Genomic DNA, 20045 nt, shown 5'->3' on the forward strand with positions numbered 1-20045 from the left:
AAAAACTCACAATATAATTAGTTGATTTGATAATATCAATAGTTGACTTGTATTTACTGAACCAATAAATAAAGGGCCACTTAGACATGTCACTCTGGAAAATGTTGGAAGGGGAAAAAGATGTCCTTCATGCTTGTAAGGATTTTATAGTATAATGAGCAAAGACTCACTAATAAAGAGCTAGTCGTAATAAGAGACAGCATAGACATCATAAATCAGATAGTTTTTTCTTTAATTAAGTGGTCCTAAGTAGAAATATCCAAAGAAAATACCTCATATAAAAACTCATAGATCCTCTCCATCTATATTAGTGCATTGCAGAAGGCAACTGGCAAAAGAGGAATTGTTATTTCTCGTTCCACATATCCTACTGCTGGAAGATGGGTAGGACACTGGCTTGGAGACAGCTATGCAAAATGGGACAATTTGGACAAATCTATCATTGGTATGTGAGAGTCACCATCTTTATCATTATTCTTTTGAATTTTCTATTAGGTATTCACTTTTGCTGGTTCATATACTTTGTAAGTCCTTCTCTGAAATGTGCTTTTGGCATCATATTTTATGACAAACAGCATAATGAAAAGGCAGTGGGCCAGAAAGCAGGATCTAGTTTATTTTGAGAAAATAATTTCATCCCCTTTGGTCTCAGTTTCCTTCTATGAAAGGGGAAGAGATGAGAAGGATGACATATAGAGCTAAGAATAGAAAGGCTTAGAAATTCTAGATTCTAGGGAATAAGAATCACTCATAGATGCTAAAGTATGAAACACCTCAAACCAAATTTTGAAAGTTTTCTGACAATAGTTGGATAAAGAGTAAATAAAATATTATTTTAAAGAGAATATTTTTCTGTTTCATATCTAGACATAAAAATTCTTTACTATTTATATTAGGATTCAAGGAAAACAATCAATGTTTAAAAATATTCCTTTAAAAGAAGAGCTGGGAATTCACATGCACTCTATTTTATTAAAATGATCATTCCTCAGGAATGATCCTTTTTAGCTAATAAGGATAATTCAATTTGTTTCATATAATGAGACATATGGTTAAATAATTACAGAGACAGCATTTTATTTTAAAAATAAAACCAAGGAAGACTTCCCTGGTGGTGCAGTGGTTAAGAATCCGCCTGCCAATGCAGGGGACACGGGTTTGAGCCCTGGCCCGGGAAGATCCCAGATGACACGGAGCAACTAAGCCTGTGCTCCATAACTACTGAGCCTGCACTCTAGAGCCCACGAGCCACAACTACTGAAGCCCTAGTGCCTAGAGCCCGTGCTCCACAACAAGATAAGCCACTGCAATGAGAAGCCCACGCACCACAACGAACAGTAGCCCCTGCTCGCCGCAACTAGAGAAAGCCTGCACGCAGCAACGAAGACCCAATGCAGCCATAAATAAAAAAATAAAAAAATAAATAAATTTATTAAAAAAAAAAATGGAGCCACTAACGCTTTCTTCTCATACTATAATGTGTTCGTAACAGTTTTGTGATCTAAATGTGTCATCTTGAAAGTGTCAAGGAAGCATTATTAGAGTGTCTTATTTTTATAAATGTCATTAACATTATAAAGTAAAAAATACATAAATTTCATGGGAAGAAATGATAGAAAAGTATATCAATAATCTGAAAAATGTTTCATTGAATTAGAGGTCAGTATTAGAAATAGAACATCTTCATAAATAGAAAAAAAAACAAATGTCAAAATATATGAAATAGTGGCCTTCTATAATTTTTTCCTAACTTTTTTAGGTATGATGGAATTTAGTTTGTTTGGAATGTCGTATGTAAGTATCTCTATTCCTTTTCTCTTCATCACTTGTTAATATTAAGAAACAAACTATTAAAATTAATTAAATATAACTGTATTTTAGACTGGAGCAGATATCTGTGGTTTCTTCAACAATTCGGAATATCAGCTCTGTGCCCGCTGGATGCAACTTGGAGCATTTTATCCAAATGCAAGAAATCACAACACTGCATTTACTAGAGTATGTAATTACTGCATTTACTCTCATTCCTTTGCCCCACTAACCTTAAACGTTTTTGAATAGAATTCACCCTTCCTGGCTGATTTCCAGATGAATGTTTTGAATCTCTTTACATTTACTGACGGCATCTGAGCCCATCACTCTGAGAAGTTTCTGACTTGGGTTTTCTTTATACTTTGGGGTTCAAGACTTGGTTAGCTGGCATACTTACTGCTGTTCTATATAATTTTGGATTAGCCAGAAAAAAAATTCCTTCTGGAAATTATTCCAAACCTGGACAGAACGATAAAAAAAAAAATCAATTTCAAACTAAATAATTAGAAAAGTCATTTAAAATCAATGCACGAAATGGGCAGATTTAAAAAGCAAATGTTTTAAAAATGAGTTGAGAAACAGAAAAAAGGAAAAGGGAATCATGAAAACTAATTTCTGAATGGTGACACTATTTACTTTACTATATACTAAACTGGAAGAACTTTTTGAGTGAGGGGGAGACAATAATAAAAATTATAAAAAAGTATAAACAATTGCAAGCAATATCTAAGTAAGTGCTAAATTTTGTGATACTTTCAGTGAAGACGTATAGAAGAAAGATAAATTATCAGAATGCACCTCATGGAAGAATTGTAGACAGAGCTGGTTTTTTAAGGATGGGTTCCAGCCATAGTAACCGAATGGTAGAGCTCATCATGAGTTTTGAATTCTTCATGTCACCCTGGGAAATTTTTTGTCAGAATAGAAGGGAGAATTTATATTAGAAAATGGAAATTAAAAATGAAAATCTGTACAAGGTTAGAAGGCAGTATGGGACCACATTTTGGAAAAATTTGAAAGTTGGGCAATAGAGACAACTTGATGGGACAGGAATATTTTAGCAGGAAAACTTTATGTCAGTAATGAAATTCAGAAAGCTGTATTGTTGGGAGAGTGAGGCATGAATCAATAAAATCCTGAACAGGGATTCATTCAACAAGAATTCATTGAAAATCTATTATTCAATATTTACAAAATCCCTGCCCTAATGCTTTATATAATGCAGGAAAGATAGAGATAACAGATAATAGACAATTTAATATATATATATATATATATAAAACAGCAGGTACAAATAAATCATATGAGGGAAAACTAGAGTAAGCTAAAATAATAGAGATTTGTGGGTGTTCTGGTTTAGAAGGGATGCTCAAGGTGGTCCTCTTGGATGAAGTGACATTAGCATTAGAGCAGAGACTTGAGTTGAGGAAAGCAACAAATTTATATATATGGGGGAGAATTCCAGGTCTGGGGAACAAGTGAAAGACTCCAAGATGTGAATGTGGCTGGAGTTTTTGAGAAGATGAAATGGGAGAGGGAAAGACTGACGAAGTACTTCTGAATAAAAATCTACAGAACTCAACAAGTTTAATTATGAGGTAATATAATTGAATTTAGGAATGTATGGTTTAGAATTAAATGCTTGTGTCTTATCATGTTAAAACTGACATAACATCAACAAAGTCAGTATGCAACAGATATGACCTTTGCCTTTTCTAACTTGACTTTGAATTTAGTAACAGTAGGATCATATTGATATATAGCTTAATATTTCTTGGACCATTGCACTTTCAAGGTTTTGCCTATTCTAACACTGCATGTACCGGTGATAGCAATGGGTCATCATTCAAACCTTCTTACTACTTAAATCTAGAAAAGTTGGAATCTTCATAGATATGATATCACTCTTAAGGGCTCTACTCCTGTTGATAACAACAAAAAAACATTGCAAGTGTTGCCCCCTGGAGTTATGTGGCAGCCTTGTTTTCTCCCTTGGTATAAATTAGAATATAAAATCCTAATCACTCTCCTTATTATTTTTTTTAGCCAGTAAGTACAATAACATTTTTTAGAAGCTTTTATCGTTCCAGTGTCAATTTTAGTCTTTTTACCTGGAGAGTATATTCCAGAGCAGACATAGGCATGTTCTTTTTTCTTATCCAACATTAATTAGATCCCTTCTTCCTCCTATACTATTAATTCTTTAGTACCATAACTTATTCATTTCTCATGAGAACACACAATGTGCAGGGTGACCATGATGGGCTCTGCATGTCTGTTTATTTCAATGCACTTATATATAGCATTCTGTTTCTCTCCTAGACTTTTCACGTTACACTGAGCATCACCACAGTTGACAATGTGTTTGTCACCTATTCAAATGTGAACTGCTCTTTACATATGTTCACCTAAATGAAATCAAGCCATGGACTTAATTTGCATTTTCTTATTAAAATATTAGTTATGCTTTCTCTTTCCATTGTATGAGATAGAAATAACTACTCCATAAGATTTTTGTGATGTAGCACATGACAGTGAATTAAATTATGCCTTATTTTTTATTCTTCAAATATGTATTTGAAAATTATGATTTAAACAAGGACAACAGCTTATGGCGCTTTCATTTTGCTTTGTTTCAGAGACAAGATCCTGCTTCCTGGAATGCAACTTTTTCTGAAATGTCAAAGAATATTCTAAATATTAGATACACTTTATTGCCCTATTTCTATACACAGATGCATGAAATTCATGCTCATGGTGGCACTGTTATCCGACCCCTTTTGCATGAGTAAGCACAAATTTTTTTTCCTATCACAGAGAGAGATAGCTTTCATTTAATTTACTCAATAATCACTTATACTGCCATATAAAACCTTTTAAATTGAAAGCTTTTTCATTGTTATTTAAGTGTACATTTTGGGTTAATAAGCCTTTACATAAATAAATCTACTAATAAACAGACTAATATATGCCATTAAAAATGAAACACAATTAATCAGTTTTTAAAAAGTAATAATTCTTAGGAAGAACTATTGTATACCAGGTATTGTTTGAGAGAATTTACATACCTTATTACATTGAGTGTTTTCAAAAGATCTTGGAAATAAGTAATATTATCTCTATATTATGGTTGACTTAATTGAAGTTTACAGCAGTTAAGTAAATCCACCAAATATAAATGCCTGACTAAAGAAGACCATCCTAACTCCTCCTAGAGGTGTTCTAATTGTGTACCCTAGAACAGTTCTACCATTCTCTGTGACAATTGTTTTGGATTTACTCCTTGAAGCTCAAACTGATATATGACCAAATATTGAAATTCTATTCTATGGAGTATAGTTGCAAAAATTTTAGCCTGTTTTACTTTTAAGGCAAATACAAGCAATTTCTTATGGATGTTACAAAAAAAAACCACACACACATTCAACCATAAATACAAAAAAACCCTTGAAATAATCATGATATACTTAGCTTCTTGTGTGCCCTATATTACCAGAGTAATTGATTGAGATGATTTGTTAGATTTCACTATTGATAAATCAGTAAAAAATAAACAGCGAATATTTACTCAAATTAAACAGTAGTAGCCAAGATAAAATTACCAAAATAATAAGTGCCTTCTGTTCTAATAATAAAAGATCCAACTTTCCAAAAATAAGGAAAAAAAAAAACTTCCTAGATTCAAATTATCCTCTAGTAATTTATTACCATAAACCCTTCTTTATTTCTGGTGACATTTTATTAAACTCTTCCCTCTTTTATTTCTAGAATTTTCCTCTTTGTCTTCTCCCAATTAACTTTCCGGAAGAGCTGGAGTATCAGCACTGGTCTGAGTCCCCAGCCAAAAACATTATTATTAACTATGCAGACTCTTGTCCTGCTGAGAACTTCTGGGTTTTTGTTCCCATGGGAAGGTCATAGAGGAAAAACCCAGCAGTCCAATTTAGCATTAATCTCAGTTTAGAGTAAAACAAAACACAAACAAAAGAACAAAAATAAAAAATGTATACTTCCATTTCAATTAAAGAAAAAATGTGGACATTTAATAGTGGCAATTCTCAAACTATAAAAAGCAGATTTTGTTTTTTCAGCCATTTATATCTCAAACTCAGAAACATATTAACAAATGGAAGAACCTTTAAGGATTTATAAATTCACTATTCAGTGAGCTTAATTTACATGGGATGTGCAAACTCTTTTTAAAGTTACCAAATTAAGATTCTTATAACACACTTGTCTCACACTTTTCTTCCAGAGTGTTTATAATTCTTGCTTCCTGGTTTGTTGATCTTCTACTAGACAAAGTTAATATTTGAATTTATGTGAGTTCTCTTCAAAGGAGATTTCTCACTCGGTCTTACACATCCATGGCAACTCTGCGCTTTGTTGGAAGGTTTAGTCATGGTCTAGATTTACTTATAAAGCATTGTACTACTGCACACTGAATTCCAAGTGATAAAATTGTTTTTGGTTTTTTAAGTTTTGATTTTCATTTCAATCCACAGAAGTCCATACTGCAAAATGTGATTTTAATAATTATTTTATGGTATTCAGAAGAGATAAATTTCTTTGATTTAATTTTGTAAATATTTTGTGCAGGTTCTTTAATGAAAAGCCAACCTGGGATATATTCAAACAGTTCCTGTGGGGTCCAGCATTTATGGTTACCCCTGTATTGGAAGCTGTAAGTCCTACCACATATTTTTGTTCACAAAATAATTTTTCCATGGTCTATATGTTTTTAATGACTATATCTTTAAATTCCAGTACGCTGACACTGTAGAAGGCTATGTCCCTAATGCTCGGTGGTTTGACTACCATACAGTAAGTAGTTAAGGAATTCTGGGGGGTTGACTTAACAGAAATGGGTAACAACTTAATTATAGCCTTTTTATTAATGACGTACTTGTTTTCCTTTCCACTTAAAAAGAGCAAGATATTTCTTGCTAATTATATCAGAATCAAATTAACAAACAGTGAAAGAGTTAATTTATTCTGCCATAGTTTCTTATGTAGTCATTGATTTATTTTACCAAATAAACATGGAAATTATACAGTATGCACAAAAAGGTCATTGCCCTTTATTAGGTATGCAGAAGGATCATTAAAAGTAATGCAGTCCTTTAAAGAATAATGTATATGACAAATCAGGAGTAACTTTTGTGACCCATCAAAAACCCATATATTTTCTTCATGTGAGCACCACAAAAACACGTGGTGGTAAATTACTTTCAAAGCTATCAATAAACTAAGGAATAAGTATATGCTTTAACAACATGAATTCCTGAATAAATGTTTGTGGTTTTATTGTTTTTTAAATTAAAAAGTATATTATTTGATTCTATAAATGTGCCCCCTCAAGTACCAATATTGCTGGTGATTCTACTTCTTATTGTTTTGTTCTTTCGTCCAACGCTGTCATTTCCAGGGCAAAGATATTGGTGTCAGAGAAAAATTTCATACATTTGCAGCTCCTTTATATGAAATAAATCTACATATCCGTGGTGGTTATATTCTACCTTGTCAAGAGGCTGCTCAAAACACATTTTACAGGTAAGTGAAGTGTTCACAGAACTCAGATTAGATTTTGAGAGAGAGCGTGCTAGAATTGTCAAGAACCGGGAAAGGTCTGAGATTTTATCCTACTTCCAAGCTTACAGGTTAGCCTGCCACAGTTTCATGGATTCTGGGTCTGAGACAAAGGTCTTTCTTACTCTTGACATAGCAAGAAATATGAGCTTCATGTTTGCTCCAGTTGCCCCTGTCCCCCAAGTCTCATGTGGGTGACATCAAGTGTCCCAGGTGGATACTGCCCACCCAGGAGGTTTATGTCACAGCTAAGGAAGGCAACACTTTGGAAACTCAATCTTTTATAATAGGCTGTAAGCAAAAGCATCCATTCTTTGCTTTGAAGGGAGAAAAACTGTCATTGCTTCTGTATGCAAAATATGTAGAAACTTGAGAAACTCATGGAAAATTGTCCTCCAACATGATAGAATGTTTCCCCGACCAAAATACCAATGGAAACTTAATGTCCTCTGTGTAAACATGCAAAGGTATTGATAAACAAATGTATTGTATTTTAAATGCCAGTCTCACGTAAGACCTCATCATTTTTTCTGAGTCTATTTGGAAAGAAATATTATTTACTTTATGAAAATATATTTTTTAAATGAACTTTTCTGTGAGCTTTAAGCAAACATGGCTCAGAGGGCTTGTCTTTCCTTCTATCTTTTCTGCTCCCCCTTTTCTGCCTCCATCAGTCCTGTGACACATACCCGGACCCACTTTAGTCTATGAAATGTAGATATCCACTGACAAGATCACTACTCCTTCATGCTATTTAAGTCCTCTGCTGTCTGCAGAAGAACCAAACCTATCTGTAGCAACCTTGTCCCATTTAACAATGAAAGGTAACTCAGATTTTCTATCCGTTACCATTTATAACTGATCATCTGCTAAGACCCCTTATGTGGTATTCTCTCCTTCACAGTCAACAACTACATGTCCTGTTTCCACGGATCATGGGTCCATTCTGCCTCCTGTGACTGATGTAAGAGTGAATTTCTGAGACCAGTCATAAAGTCTATTTCCCCTGACTAAATTCCTGGCTTAAATGTTCAGATTCTAGAGGATTCAGTTCTGTTCCTCTTCTCATCTCATGCCGTACCTTGTGGTGATCTACATGCTGACAGCCCCAGTTGGCATGAATAGACTCTTTATATCTTCTGGAGCTACCCAGATCCATTTCTATCAATATTTTACCCTGATGTCAGTTGAAGAGGAGAAAAATGATTATACCTGAGAAATGAGAGTTTCATGGAGGAGACCATTCATAAGTTGTGCCTTGAGGAATCCTTATGTTATGAGAGACTAGTAGAGAGGCCATTCTGGGTGTTCTGGGTGTGTGTGTGTGTGTGTGTGTGTGTGTGTGTAAGTGGGTAAAGTAAATAAGATATTGGGTTTAGGTATACCGTTGACCTTTGAACAGCATGAGTTTGAATCACATGGGTCCACTTTCACATGGATATTTTTCAGTAGTAAATAGTACAGTACTACTCAGTCCATGGTCGGTTGAATCTGTGGATGCAGAGGAACTGTGGATACTTGGATACACATTGTTCATTGGTCAACTGTATATACAGGGTAGAATGAAATTTGTGAAACTTTTTTAATCTTATTTTAAGTATGTTAGGAAATTGTGGGTTAAACCAGATTTTAATGTTGCTAATAAGATCTACTTATCTTTTACCTCAGTGACTATGAATTGAAATACATATATACATGCATGTTAAGACATGCTAATATCTGTACATGGAAAATATAAAGTTGCTGTGGAGATTTGAACTCTAGATATTCTGGATATTTTAGGAGACTTCCATAGCAGTATAAGCTTCAACATTTGTGATTGGAAAAGGCAGATAGCTAAGTATAATTTGTCTGAGAAATCCTTCCATAGCAATATGAGGCTGTCAAACCAAGCTTGTATACTGAGCATGGAAGCAGATATTTAGTTCATAGATAGGCCTATTGTAGGCACAAGCTTCGTAAGTACTGTCCAATCCAAGGAAAAGACTTGCAATTCTGGCTACTCTTCACATTCTTATTAACAATTGCCAATGAAAATTAAGTGATTTATATATGGAAATGTGAGGAAGGCTTAAGTCATATGAGATTAAAACATGCTATTGCAGCTTTATGTTTAATGGTCAATGACAGGATTATCAGAGAGAAGAATAAATAAATATATCAATAAACTTAATATGGTTTTAATCATAAGTGAGACCACTTCTGATTTGTTACAGTAGGTGAATCCTTGATGTCAAAGAAATGCATGATATTTTCTATTAAATATGAAGGATTTTATGGTTTATATAATTTCCATTAACTCATTAAAAAAGGAAAATCCTTTTATTTTCTTTGCCTGAAACAGTCTGTGTTCCTTTGGACACTTATATGGATGTCATATCATAACAAGAAATATGCTACTCTATAAACCTTGGTAAAATTGTATTTCTTTCTTATAGTCGAAAAAATTACATGAAGCTTATTGTTGCTGCAGATGATAATCAGATGGCACAAGGATCTCTCTTTTGGGATGATGGAGAGACTATAGGTAAGTGTTCCATTTAGGAGATAAATATAACTCATAACATACATATTATCTCACATTACTTTTTTGTTACCTATTACTGTACTTTGGAAGCTGAATAAAAAGCCAATAATATTATTCAAAGCTAAAATAGTTTAATAAATAGTTGAATCAACTTAAAAAATAGACTTCCAAATATTTAAAGACTTTCTTCTTATCCTAAATATATTTAATCCCTGTGATCAATGTCTAGATGACCAAGAGTTTTGTGTGGGCAGGGATGATATATTGATCATCTTTGTAGTCCCAGAAGTTAGCCCAGTGCTGTTCGCATAATAGACACTCAGTATGTGTGAGGTCAACTGAGCTGAAAAGCCACATTCCCATGCGCACATACTGATGCACGAAGGATGCCTCTAAAACATGAGAGAGTTCAGAAACGAAACTCAAACTTGTTCTCTGTGCTTTACGGCTACAGCTTTTGTTTTGTTTTTGTTTTTGTTTAAATATTCAGCCATTTTTTACATGAAAAGCTTAAAGATTTAAACTTAAATCTTTGTTTACTCCATGGCTATTCCTCAAAATCAGACTGAACTACTAAACTTTTAACAATGTGTGCTCTGCTACCTGGGATAGTTTGTAAAGAATGCATATTCTGGGGCCCATCCAAATTCCATTAATCTGGGGAGAGGCCCAGGAATTTGCCTTTGAGTAAAATGCCCCAGGTCATTATTATGCTGTTAAATAAACACTGTTAGAGGATTAGGTTTACTGACTGCCATTAGTAGTGCCAGCTCTGCTAGATGGGACTTCTGAGCATTCTCTTGACAAAAATCTTTGTCTTAAAAACTAACATCTGTGTGGAGCTGTAGGGCAGTTCACTGCAATTTAAATAAATTATCCATAGATGAGAGATTTTTCATTAATAGCAAAGACATACATCTTTCACCTTTTCAGGTAAATCATAGTTAATATTCTGCAAACATAATAAATAGGAATTTATTAGTGAGTAAAGCATATCAGAAAGTGATATAAGAATCATATGGTAATAAGCAAGACTCAAAAATAAAATTACCTCTTCGTAGTATTTTGTGATTTAGAGGGTGAAGAACTCAACTGCTATTAGTTAAAATCATATGTTTTCAGAGCCCTGAACTTCATTAATACATTAAGGGAGGTTCTAAAAAGTTTGCAACCTTTCTGCCTCACTGGGCCCAGCAAGAGGCACCTTGAATTTGCCTACAATTTCCCAGGGATGCAAAGTTGAGTTATACATAATTTGCATGCTAGTCTTGGGATATTTGAATCTTACTATCTAACAAATTGAGTTAATTCGTTTTAACAGTAAGGGGGACAAAGCTTCTCTTAGAATTTTTTTTTTCCAGCTCTTTCTATCAAACTAAGATAGCAGATGAAAGAACTTGGTATAACCTTCACCTTATGGAAGTTTCATGGCAGATTTTTTGTTTTATCACTGGAAAGTAACTGATCATAATTCATATATTTCTCTCTGTTCTCTTCATGCAAGCATACAAAATTGTTCTGGCCCATTATATCTACTTTTTTGGTTCTATTTCACAATCTCAGTATATTTGTTATAATTAAGTATAAAGATCTCAACTAATCCCCTGAAATTTCTTGAGTGAACAGCAAAAACAATACATAACAAACGCTTAGAGTCTCTGGATTTATTAGATCAGAATCTCCAAAGAAGTCTTCTCTCACAGCAAGCTTGCCAATCTACTCGATAAACTAGATGATATCTAAATGATTTCCTCTTTTAAGTACATTTAAAATTTATGGAATACTATTGAAATCGTAGAAATACGTCTTGGTGGGCTCCAAGGAGCTCCAGTTCTTTATATCTCAGCACAGAAAGAATTAAATGAGAGGCAAAGTGATAGATAAGAAATGATTTATTAGAATAGGATGCTTGTGAGGTTTACAAGCAGGCAGGCAAGAGGGTGCCATGCAGAGAACTTAGTGGGCTACAGTTTTATAATCAAAGGAAAAGTGAGGAGGGGGAGAAGACCACCTTCTTCCTCATTCTTGAATAGATGTCAAGCTTTCTTCATGGGGCGGGGAAGTTTTCTTGTCCCTACATGGTCAATCCGGGACTGTCATGGCACAGTGGAAATGAGCAAAAAGGCGGTAACATATACTAAAATATGGTAAATCATCTCAGGTTTCAGTATAATGTCACCTTTTCCTTATATTTTTTGTTTTTAGTGTGGTCAGAGAAGCATGTCCTAGGAATCATTAACTTACTGACCTCACTGGGCAGGATGTGGGTCTCATTCCACCATTGTTTTATTGTTTTGGGGCATGTCTCATGATTATGCTGTATGGTTTTGTTGCTAAGCAAGCCTGCTTGATTTTGTGGTTAAGCAAACCTACTCTCTTGAGTGATCACTAACTTACAGGTTTTTTTCCTTTACTTACAATCCCCTACTGGAATTAACTATTTAATCACCTACTTGGTCCCTTTACTCTGTCCCAATCACTATTATTTGTAGACATATTTTTTCTCTCAAAAAATAAAAATAAAAAATAAAGCAAAATAAACTTATTTTGAAATGTGTATACATTAAGTAAATTTTGACTGTTCTAGCTAATGAAATTGTAGCTTAGTAAAATATTAATTTGTCCTACTCATCTTAGTGAAATAGACATATGTCTACTCTGGACTAAGTTCATATGTGGTATCTTTCTCTTATTCATTAAAAACAGCAAAACAGCAAAACTGTTCATATCCTCTTAATAGCTTCACTTTTGTTTTCTTTTATCTCATTGATGTGTACCTTAAAAATTGCTCTTAAAAACTTAAGCTGTAATTATGTATTTAAAATTAAGACTAAAAATTTTGCCTCAAAATGCATATTAAGTAAGTGATGTATACATTAATATATAGAGAGAAAGTTTGGGGCAGAATATCATTTAATTTTAGTATAGGCTCAATTAGTATCAAATTAAGCAATTTTTTTCCAAGAATTAATGAATATAATACTGGCATATATAAGTGGAAAAGAGAATTAAAATTTGTTGCTTTTTCAATGTTATCCTAATACTTGTTTTAGTCATGCATTTGACTCTACTTTTGCCTTTCTGTCTTACACGTTTGGTTTTACATATGACACAATCATAGAAGTCAGAGAAAACTGGACATAAGTCTAGACTTGATAATAATTAGTTGTTTCACTTTTGGCCATTTATTTAACTTTTCTTTTCCTCTTTTATACAGTGAGAGTAATAATAATACATATCTTTTGCAGCATTGTGATAAAGTACTTAGATTTTGACAAATACTAAATAATAAATTTCAGTTCTAAGATTATTTTTTAAATTGATTTTAAATTTGGCAAGATTACGTCTTATTTAAAGAGCTGGGTATAAAGCCTATGTTTTATCAGTTTGATTTCAGTTGACCTGTAATAATCTCTCACAATTGAATATTTTTCTCAAATGACACTAGGCTAAGTTACCATCATGTTCTCTTTTCTTTATAATATTATTTTATTGTCAGTCATTGAGGTGGCCAGTAAGTGTCCACGACTATCACACCCAATTCTCTTTATTCTTACACTTCTTCCACCCTCCCAGAGCTGTGTGAAGGTGATTTTAGATGTGTCACTGCTTTAGTGTTACTCTCCTACATACAAACAGGAACACACCAACTTACCCATCCATCTAGTACCCGCTCTGGTGACTCATCCTTCATATTTCAGTGCTCCTTGGACTGTGTTCAAATAAGATATATAAACTTAGAGAAAATTAAATATACATTGATGGTATTTGGTACCCTTTTACTATGAAAGGAAAGCAAAATATACAGTACTAGTATTTACTATTGCTCTTCTTTGGAAATATAAATACATCACTCTTTTTTTTTTTCTCTATAGACACCTATGAAAGAGACCTATATTTCTTTGTACAATTTAATTTAAACAAGGTATGTAGTCACTACAGATCATTTATTTTCAATTGTGTTAAATAATATTTGAAGTTTTATGCTGTATTTTACATTTACATATTTTATATATATTATATAACATACCTCTTTGCAAATATATGAATAAACAATTTGCTATACTATGAAATACATTTTGGTTAACAGATATATGCTTTTTAAAGATTTAATTGCTTTTGCTAGATGAAGGGTTTAATTTCTTTTTCTTTGTCTTTATAGACCATCTTAACAAGCACTATACTGAAAAATAGTTACATAAACAAAAATGAAATGCGGCTTGGATACATCCATATATGGGGGAAAGAAAAGACTCCTGTTAGTGAGGTTAATCTCGTATATAATGGAAATAAAGAGTCTGTTAACTTTGAAAACCCAGACCTGGAGGTAAGTGACATAAGAAAATGTTTCTTTTTGAATGGAGCTATTCAAAACGTCTACATGAATGTCTTGTATTTCTTAGCCCTAAAGAAACATAATTATGGGTCAACTATTACTTCCTTGTTTATTTATTTTCATTAAACATCCATATCTATTTCCATATTATCCTTGGTAACATATAAATCAACCTAACGGCATCTATTTTATAATTGTTCTGATATAATCAAAGCAAAATTAAATTTACATTAAATCTCTAAATCATTTTCATCCCTCAAAACCTAATACTTTTCAAAACCAAAATGTTCACATTTGAACATTTAATATGTCTTAGATAAAATATACTTGAAAATCCTTGCAAAATTAATAGAATTGTCTATTAGCATCTATGAATAATTTGACATAGAGCTGTATGAGGAGATGATTTACACATTAAAGAAGGAGTCAGGATTCTTATGTTAAAATCCCTTTGCTGCTAGGAACGAGCTTTTTACTTTGAATAAATAATTTCAGGACTTCTTTTTCCTTACAATTAAGTAAGAATATGCAAGTAAACAACCTCTTAAGTTCCTTCCAGTCTTAAATTCTGTGAAAGTAGATTTCAGATAACATATATTCTGGAAGCCAGCTAACTGTTTTAAGTGTTTGATCCAAGTTTAAGGGTACATCTGCACTGCTAAAACTTTGAGTGTGTGTACACATACCTGTTTGTGTTTAAAGTTGAATAAAAACAACTAGATTTTTATCAACTAAACACTTCGGATGACTTTAACTTACAAAATAGCTAGTTGTTTGTCTGACTACAACTTAAAAAAATAATAACTGTATCTTGGACACAATCTTAGGTTTTCATAAATTGTACAAGATGTAAGAGTTGAACAGCACCTGAGAAGCCATTTCTTCCAGTTAAAATTTAACATCTGTCCTATTGTTATTGCTGTTCTGTAGGCAATCAGAATTTCCCCTTTAATATGAAACTATTTCTTAATTACTACTTTGGCATTAAAATACTTCTATTTCTTTAAATTCTATCAAGGTTGGAAAATTAGAGTTTTATATATTTAATGACCTTCCATGGTAAAATAAAAGTTGATAACCCACCACCTCACCCCCATTTTTCTTCTTTTAAAATTTCACCTGTTTATAAAATTCCAAAGTAAGGGAATCAATGATTTAGTCCAGTGCTCTTATATGGCAAACTAAGAAACTGAATCCTTAAAAAGGAAAATTAAATCCTCAGGAATAAATAGTCAATGATTATCAATCATAATTAGAAATCAGTTTTTTTGAACAGCCCAATGTTCAATGAGATTAAAGAACACTGGTTTTCCTTACATATTTTCTTGTTCTTATTTACTACAACAATGGTGAACAATAAAGCTCACAATTTTTACTATAAAAGGAAACTAAATACAGTCAGCTGAACAAGGTCAAATAAGATATTTTAACATATCAAGTATTATTTCAAGTTAATTTTGACCAAATACTTGGCATAAAAAACACCACTTATAAAGAAAAGTTCATTCCACTGCTTTCAAATACATTCACAAAGAATTTTAAGTATTAAGAATAAATTGTTTACATGGTTCATTATCTCAATGATTCCAAAAGAAGATATTAATTTTACTAACAAAGGAGTAGTCCCTTCTAAGTGTATTTAAATAAAACAAATATTTGTGAGCATCTACTGTTTTCTGAGTTTTTATAGATATATGGGAAAAGGAGGGAGTAGTCAAATTCTTTCTCTATTTTGGTTGCCCTTTCCATGGGTGTAGGAATTATATGCAAAGGACATTTAATTGCTCTATCAATACAATTTTTAAAACACTTTCCTGACAGCAATTATGCCTAGTTGCCATCTGTATAGGTATTAAATTCTATGTGAGGTACTGCTTGTTTTTCACTTTTGATATAAAGGAACTAAGTTAGGTTTTGGTGTAAGATGGATCAGTTTCAAACCTGACTAACAGATAATAAAAAAATTATTTACCTTTTACCTTTTAAACTCTTCTATTATGAAGTGTGGGAAATAAATCCTAAGAAGACGCTGTGTTTTAGTAAAGAATAAATTTTATACATTCCCCAGTGAGTGTTTGGTATTTGTTTAGCAGTAAAGAAATGTTGGTTTTCTTCTTCTCTTGCATATTTGATGACTGAATTCAACTTTCTGAGCTAAGGCACTGAGAGTCATGTGAGTCTATTGGAGCAATGGAAAAGTCTAATGAAATTGACATATTATAAAAATATTACAGATGATTGTTTGAGTACAGTGGCTTAATTGGTCACCTCCATACTTAGTCCCTATATGGTCTGACAGAGATTCTCTCCAGTGAAAGAAAGTAACATGCACAATGAAATAATTGGCAATAAATTCAACATCTCAAAGCCCTTTAAGATTGATGTAAAAGAAAACATATTTCTAAAATCTAAGTTTTGTCTCTAGATGACTGGATAATATTTGAGGGCGGAATGCATAGAGATCTATGTAGTGCAATTATGAATAACTGCATATTTAGGAGTCATGGAGAAAGAGTAAAGTTGTAGATATAAGATAATTGGTTAATAGTCTCAGTTTTTAGTTGTATTTTGACAACCATTCTCCTTCTCTGAGACTTATTTTCATCATCTGTATAATGGGTGGGTTGGGTGAGACTATTACTGAAATGGTTGTGAACTCTCTGGAATAAAAATTAATCAAAATGGAAAAGAAAAACAAGCTATACCTGTTTACTAATAGAGCATTTATTTATGGAATTAGTTTTTGTTAAAAAAACAGTTCTGGTTAAACAATTAATTACCATTTTATTTTTTTTTTTTAGATATTAAACATTGATCTAAGACAGAATAATGTTACTCTAGATGAGCCAATAGAAATCAACTGGTCATGAAGATCACCATCAGTCCCAGCTGTCAAAGAGAAATTAACATCTGGATTTAAGTTTCACCATACTTATTTACTTATTCACCCTAATTATTTACCCTCTTCATTTGTTTCTTATATTGTGTAAAATGTGATTTTCATAACATCTATCTAAAGTTATTGCACAGTGTACAATATTAATACTGATTTTATAATATTAATGTGGCCTTGATTCAATGTTTTAACATATTTAGAAGAATTTAATTGTTCTAGTTACTCTTGCTAAGTATCAGCTAAAACTGTATACTAGTTACTAAATATATATGTGTGTGTAATTAAGATATAATTAAAATAGGTGATTTTTAAATTAAGCAAAATTTTTATGTAATTTTATATATTCTCTTCAATGTTTAGTCGATTTAAGTTATGTACCAATAATTGTCATTAGATTTAATTATTTCTTAGTGTGTACATTTAATTAGAAAAGAGAAAATAAAATATATATAAGTACATACAGTGTACATTTTAAAAAATTTTCCAAAAGAATATTATCTTGGTTTGGGTTGCTATAACAGTTTACCATAGAATGAATGGCTTAAACAATAAATATATATTTCTCACAGTTCTGGAGCCTGGGAAGTTTGAGATCAGGGTACCTGCAGATTTGGTGGCTGGTGAGGTCCCTCTTTTTGCTTTGCAGACAGCCAAATTCTCCTTGTGTCCTCACATGGCACAAAACAAAGAGAAAGGATGCAAGCTCTCTGATGTCTCTTCTTCTAAGACACTAATTCCATTAATGAGGGCTCCCCATGCATGACTGTGTATGTACCAAAGGCACATCTCCAAATACCATCACACTGGTGATTAGAGATTCAACATATGAATTTGGGAAAGGGGGACACAAACTTCAGTCCATAACAAAAGTCCAAATTTCTTCTTCTAACTTTGCTTTATGGATAGGAGAAAAAAATTTACTATCTATTCTATTTAGTTAGTTGAATAAATCATCCTAGCTCATTCATTAAGGTTGGAGGACTCTCTTAAGTCATGGCCTAAAATAGTAATTGTTGATATTTTTTTAACACTTAGGTGGCTTTGAATTTACTTAATCAACTAATATCTGTAACTTGATATAATTCTTTCCTAATTAGGATATTAGAATATTGTTATAATGAAATATTTAAGACAATTCATAACTCAGAATACAAGGACCAGGGAAAAATAAAATGATAATGATGGCTATAATCAAAAACACAAGAAACAAGTGTTGGTGAGGATGTGGATAAAAGGGAACCCTTGAGGACTGTTGGTGGCAATGTACATTGGTGCCACCACTATAGAAAACAGTTCTGAGTTTCCTCAAAAAATTAAAAATAGAACTACCATGTGATCCAGCAATTCTATTTCTGGGTATTTGCCTGAAGAAAATGAAAACACTAACTCAGAAAGATATATGTGTCACCAATATTTATTGCAGCACTATTTACAATAGCCAAGATATGGAAACAACCTAAGTGTTCATCAATGGGTGAATGGATAAAGAAGGTGTGGTACATATATACAATGGATATTATTCAGCTATAAAAAAGAATGAAATGTTGCCTTTTTTTTTTAATTAATAGCTACTTTATTTATTTATTTATTTATGGCTGTGTTGGGTCTTCATTTCGTGTGAGGGCTTTCTCTAGTTGCAGCAAACAGGGGCCACTCTTCATCGTGGTGCGGGAGCCACTCTTCATTGCGGTGCACGGGCTTCTCACTATCGCGGCCCTCCCGCTGCGGGGCACAGGCTCCAGACGCGCAGGCCCAGCAGTTGTGGCTCATGGGCCCAGCTGCTCCGTGGCATGTGGGATCTTCCCAGACCAGGACTTGAACCCGTGTCCCCTGCATTAGCAGGCAGATTCTCAACCACTGCACCACCAGGGAAGCCCAAAATGTTGCCATTTTTGACAACATTAATGGAGTTTGAAAGCATTATGCTAAGGGAAATAAGTCAGGAAGAGAAAGACAATACCATATGATAGCTCTTATATGTGGAATCCAAAACAAAAACAAACAAAAAACAAACAAGCAAACAAAACACTCATTGATATAGAGAACAGATTGGTAGTTGCCAGAAGCAGGGCTGGGGAATGGGAGAAATGGGTAAAGAGAGTCAAAAGATTAAAAAATTAATAAATAAATAAAATTAGAATATTGTTATGGTAACTCAGAATACAAGGACCAGGAAAAAGAACAATGATAATGACAATAGTAATAATAATGAAGTTTACTTCCAAGAAATATTATAACAATTAAGGGGAATTGACAAGTAGATTATAAATTAGAAAACCAGATGCTGAGAAGAAATCCAGTCATTACAGATGAGATTATAAATGAGTGCAGCCATTTTTGGAGGGCAATAATATCATTCGTATTCAGTAAAATTAAGTTTGTATTTTCCCTTTGACCCAGGGTTCCACCTGGAACCGGGCAGCACAGCAGGAGGTGAGTGGCGGGAGAGCCAGTGAAGCGTCATCTGCTGCTCCCCATCGCTCTCATTACCACCTGAACCATCCCCACCCCACCCCCTCCACCCCGTGCATGGAAAAATTGTCTTCCATGAAACCAGTCCCTGGTGCCAAAAATTTGGGGACCACTGAGATAGAGTATTATATAACATAACATAATCATGGGAGTTACATCTCATCAAACTTGTCATATTCTATTTATTAAAGGAATTGACAGGTTCTATTCACACTCAAGGGGAGGAAATTACACAAAGGCATGAACACCAGAAGATGATGATTATGGAAGCCACCTTAAATTCTGTCTGCTGTATCCCCAAACTTACCCATGTGCCAAACAGAACACAATCAGACGGATAAAATAACTCACTATCAGAAATAAGGCTCCACCAAGGATTCTAAAAACAATAGACCAAAGACAATTATGTCTGT

At 33.2% G+C, this 20045-nt stretch overlaps 1 protein-coding gene across 1 annotated transcript in view; it reads left to right on the forward strand.

Moving 5' to 3' along the window:
• Nucleotides 1-17134, forward strand: part of SI (sucrase-isomaltase) — a 102796-nt gene extending 85662 nt beyond the window's left edge. The window contains exons 37-47 of the mRNA XM_061193469.1: nt 312-445; nt 1760-1794; nt 1882-1998; nt 4452-4600; nt 6412-6496; nt 6580-6636; nt 7241-7365; nt 9840-9928; nt 13804-13853; nt 14091-14255; nt 17066-17134. Of these exons, the coding sequence (XP_061049452.1) occupies nt 312-445; nt 1760-1794; nt 1882-1998; nt 4452-4600; nt 6412-6496; nt 6580-6636; nt 7241-7365; nt 9840-9928; nt 13804-13853; nt 14091-14255; nt 17066-17134 (1075 nt within the window). The remainder of the gene's footprint in view (nt 1-311; nt 446-1759; nt 1795-1881; nt 1999-4451; nt 4601-6411; nt 6497-6579; nt 6637-7240; nt 7366-9839; nt 9929-13803; nt 13854-14090; nt 14256-17065) is intronic.
• Nucleotides 17135-20045: the final 2911 nt, after the last annotated feature.

Source organism: Eubalaena glacialis, chromosome 6, assembly GCF_028564815.1.
Source record: "Eubalaena glacialis isolate mEubGla1 chromosome 6, mEubGla1.1.hap2.+ XY, whole genome shotgun sequence".
In the NCBI taxonomy this organism is placed as follows: domain Eukaryota; kingdom Metazoa; phylum Chordata; class Mammalia; order Artiodactyla; family Balaenidae; genus Eubalaena; species Eubalaena glacialis.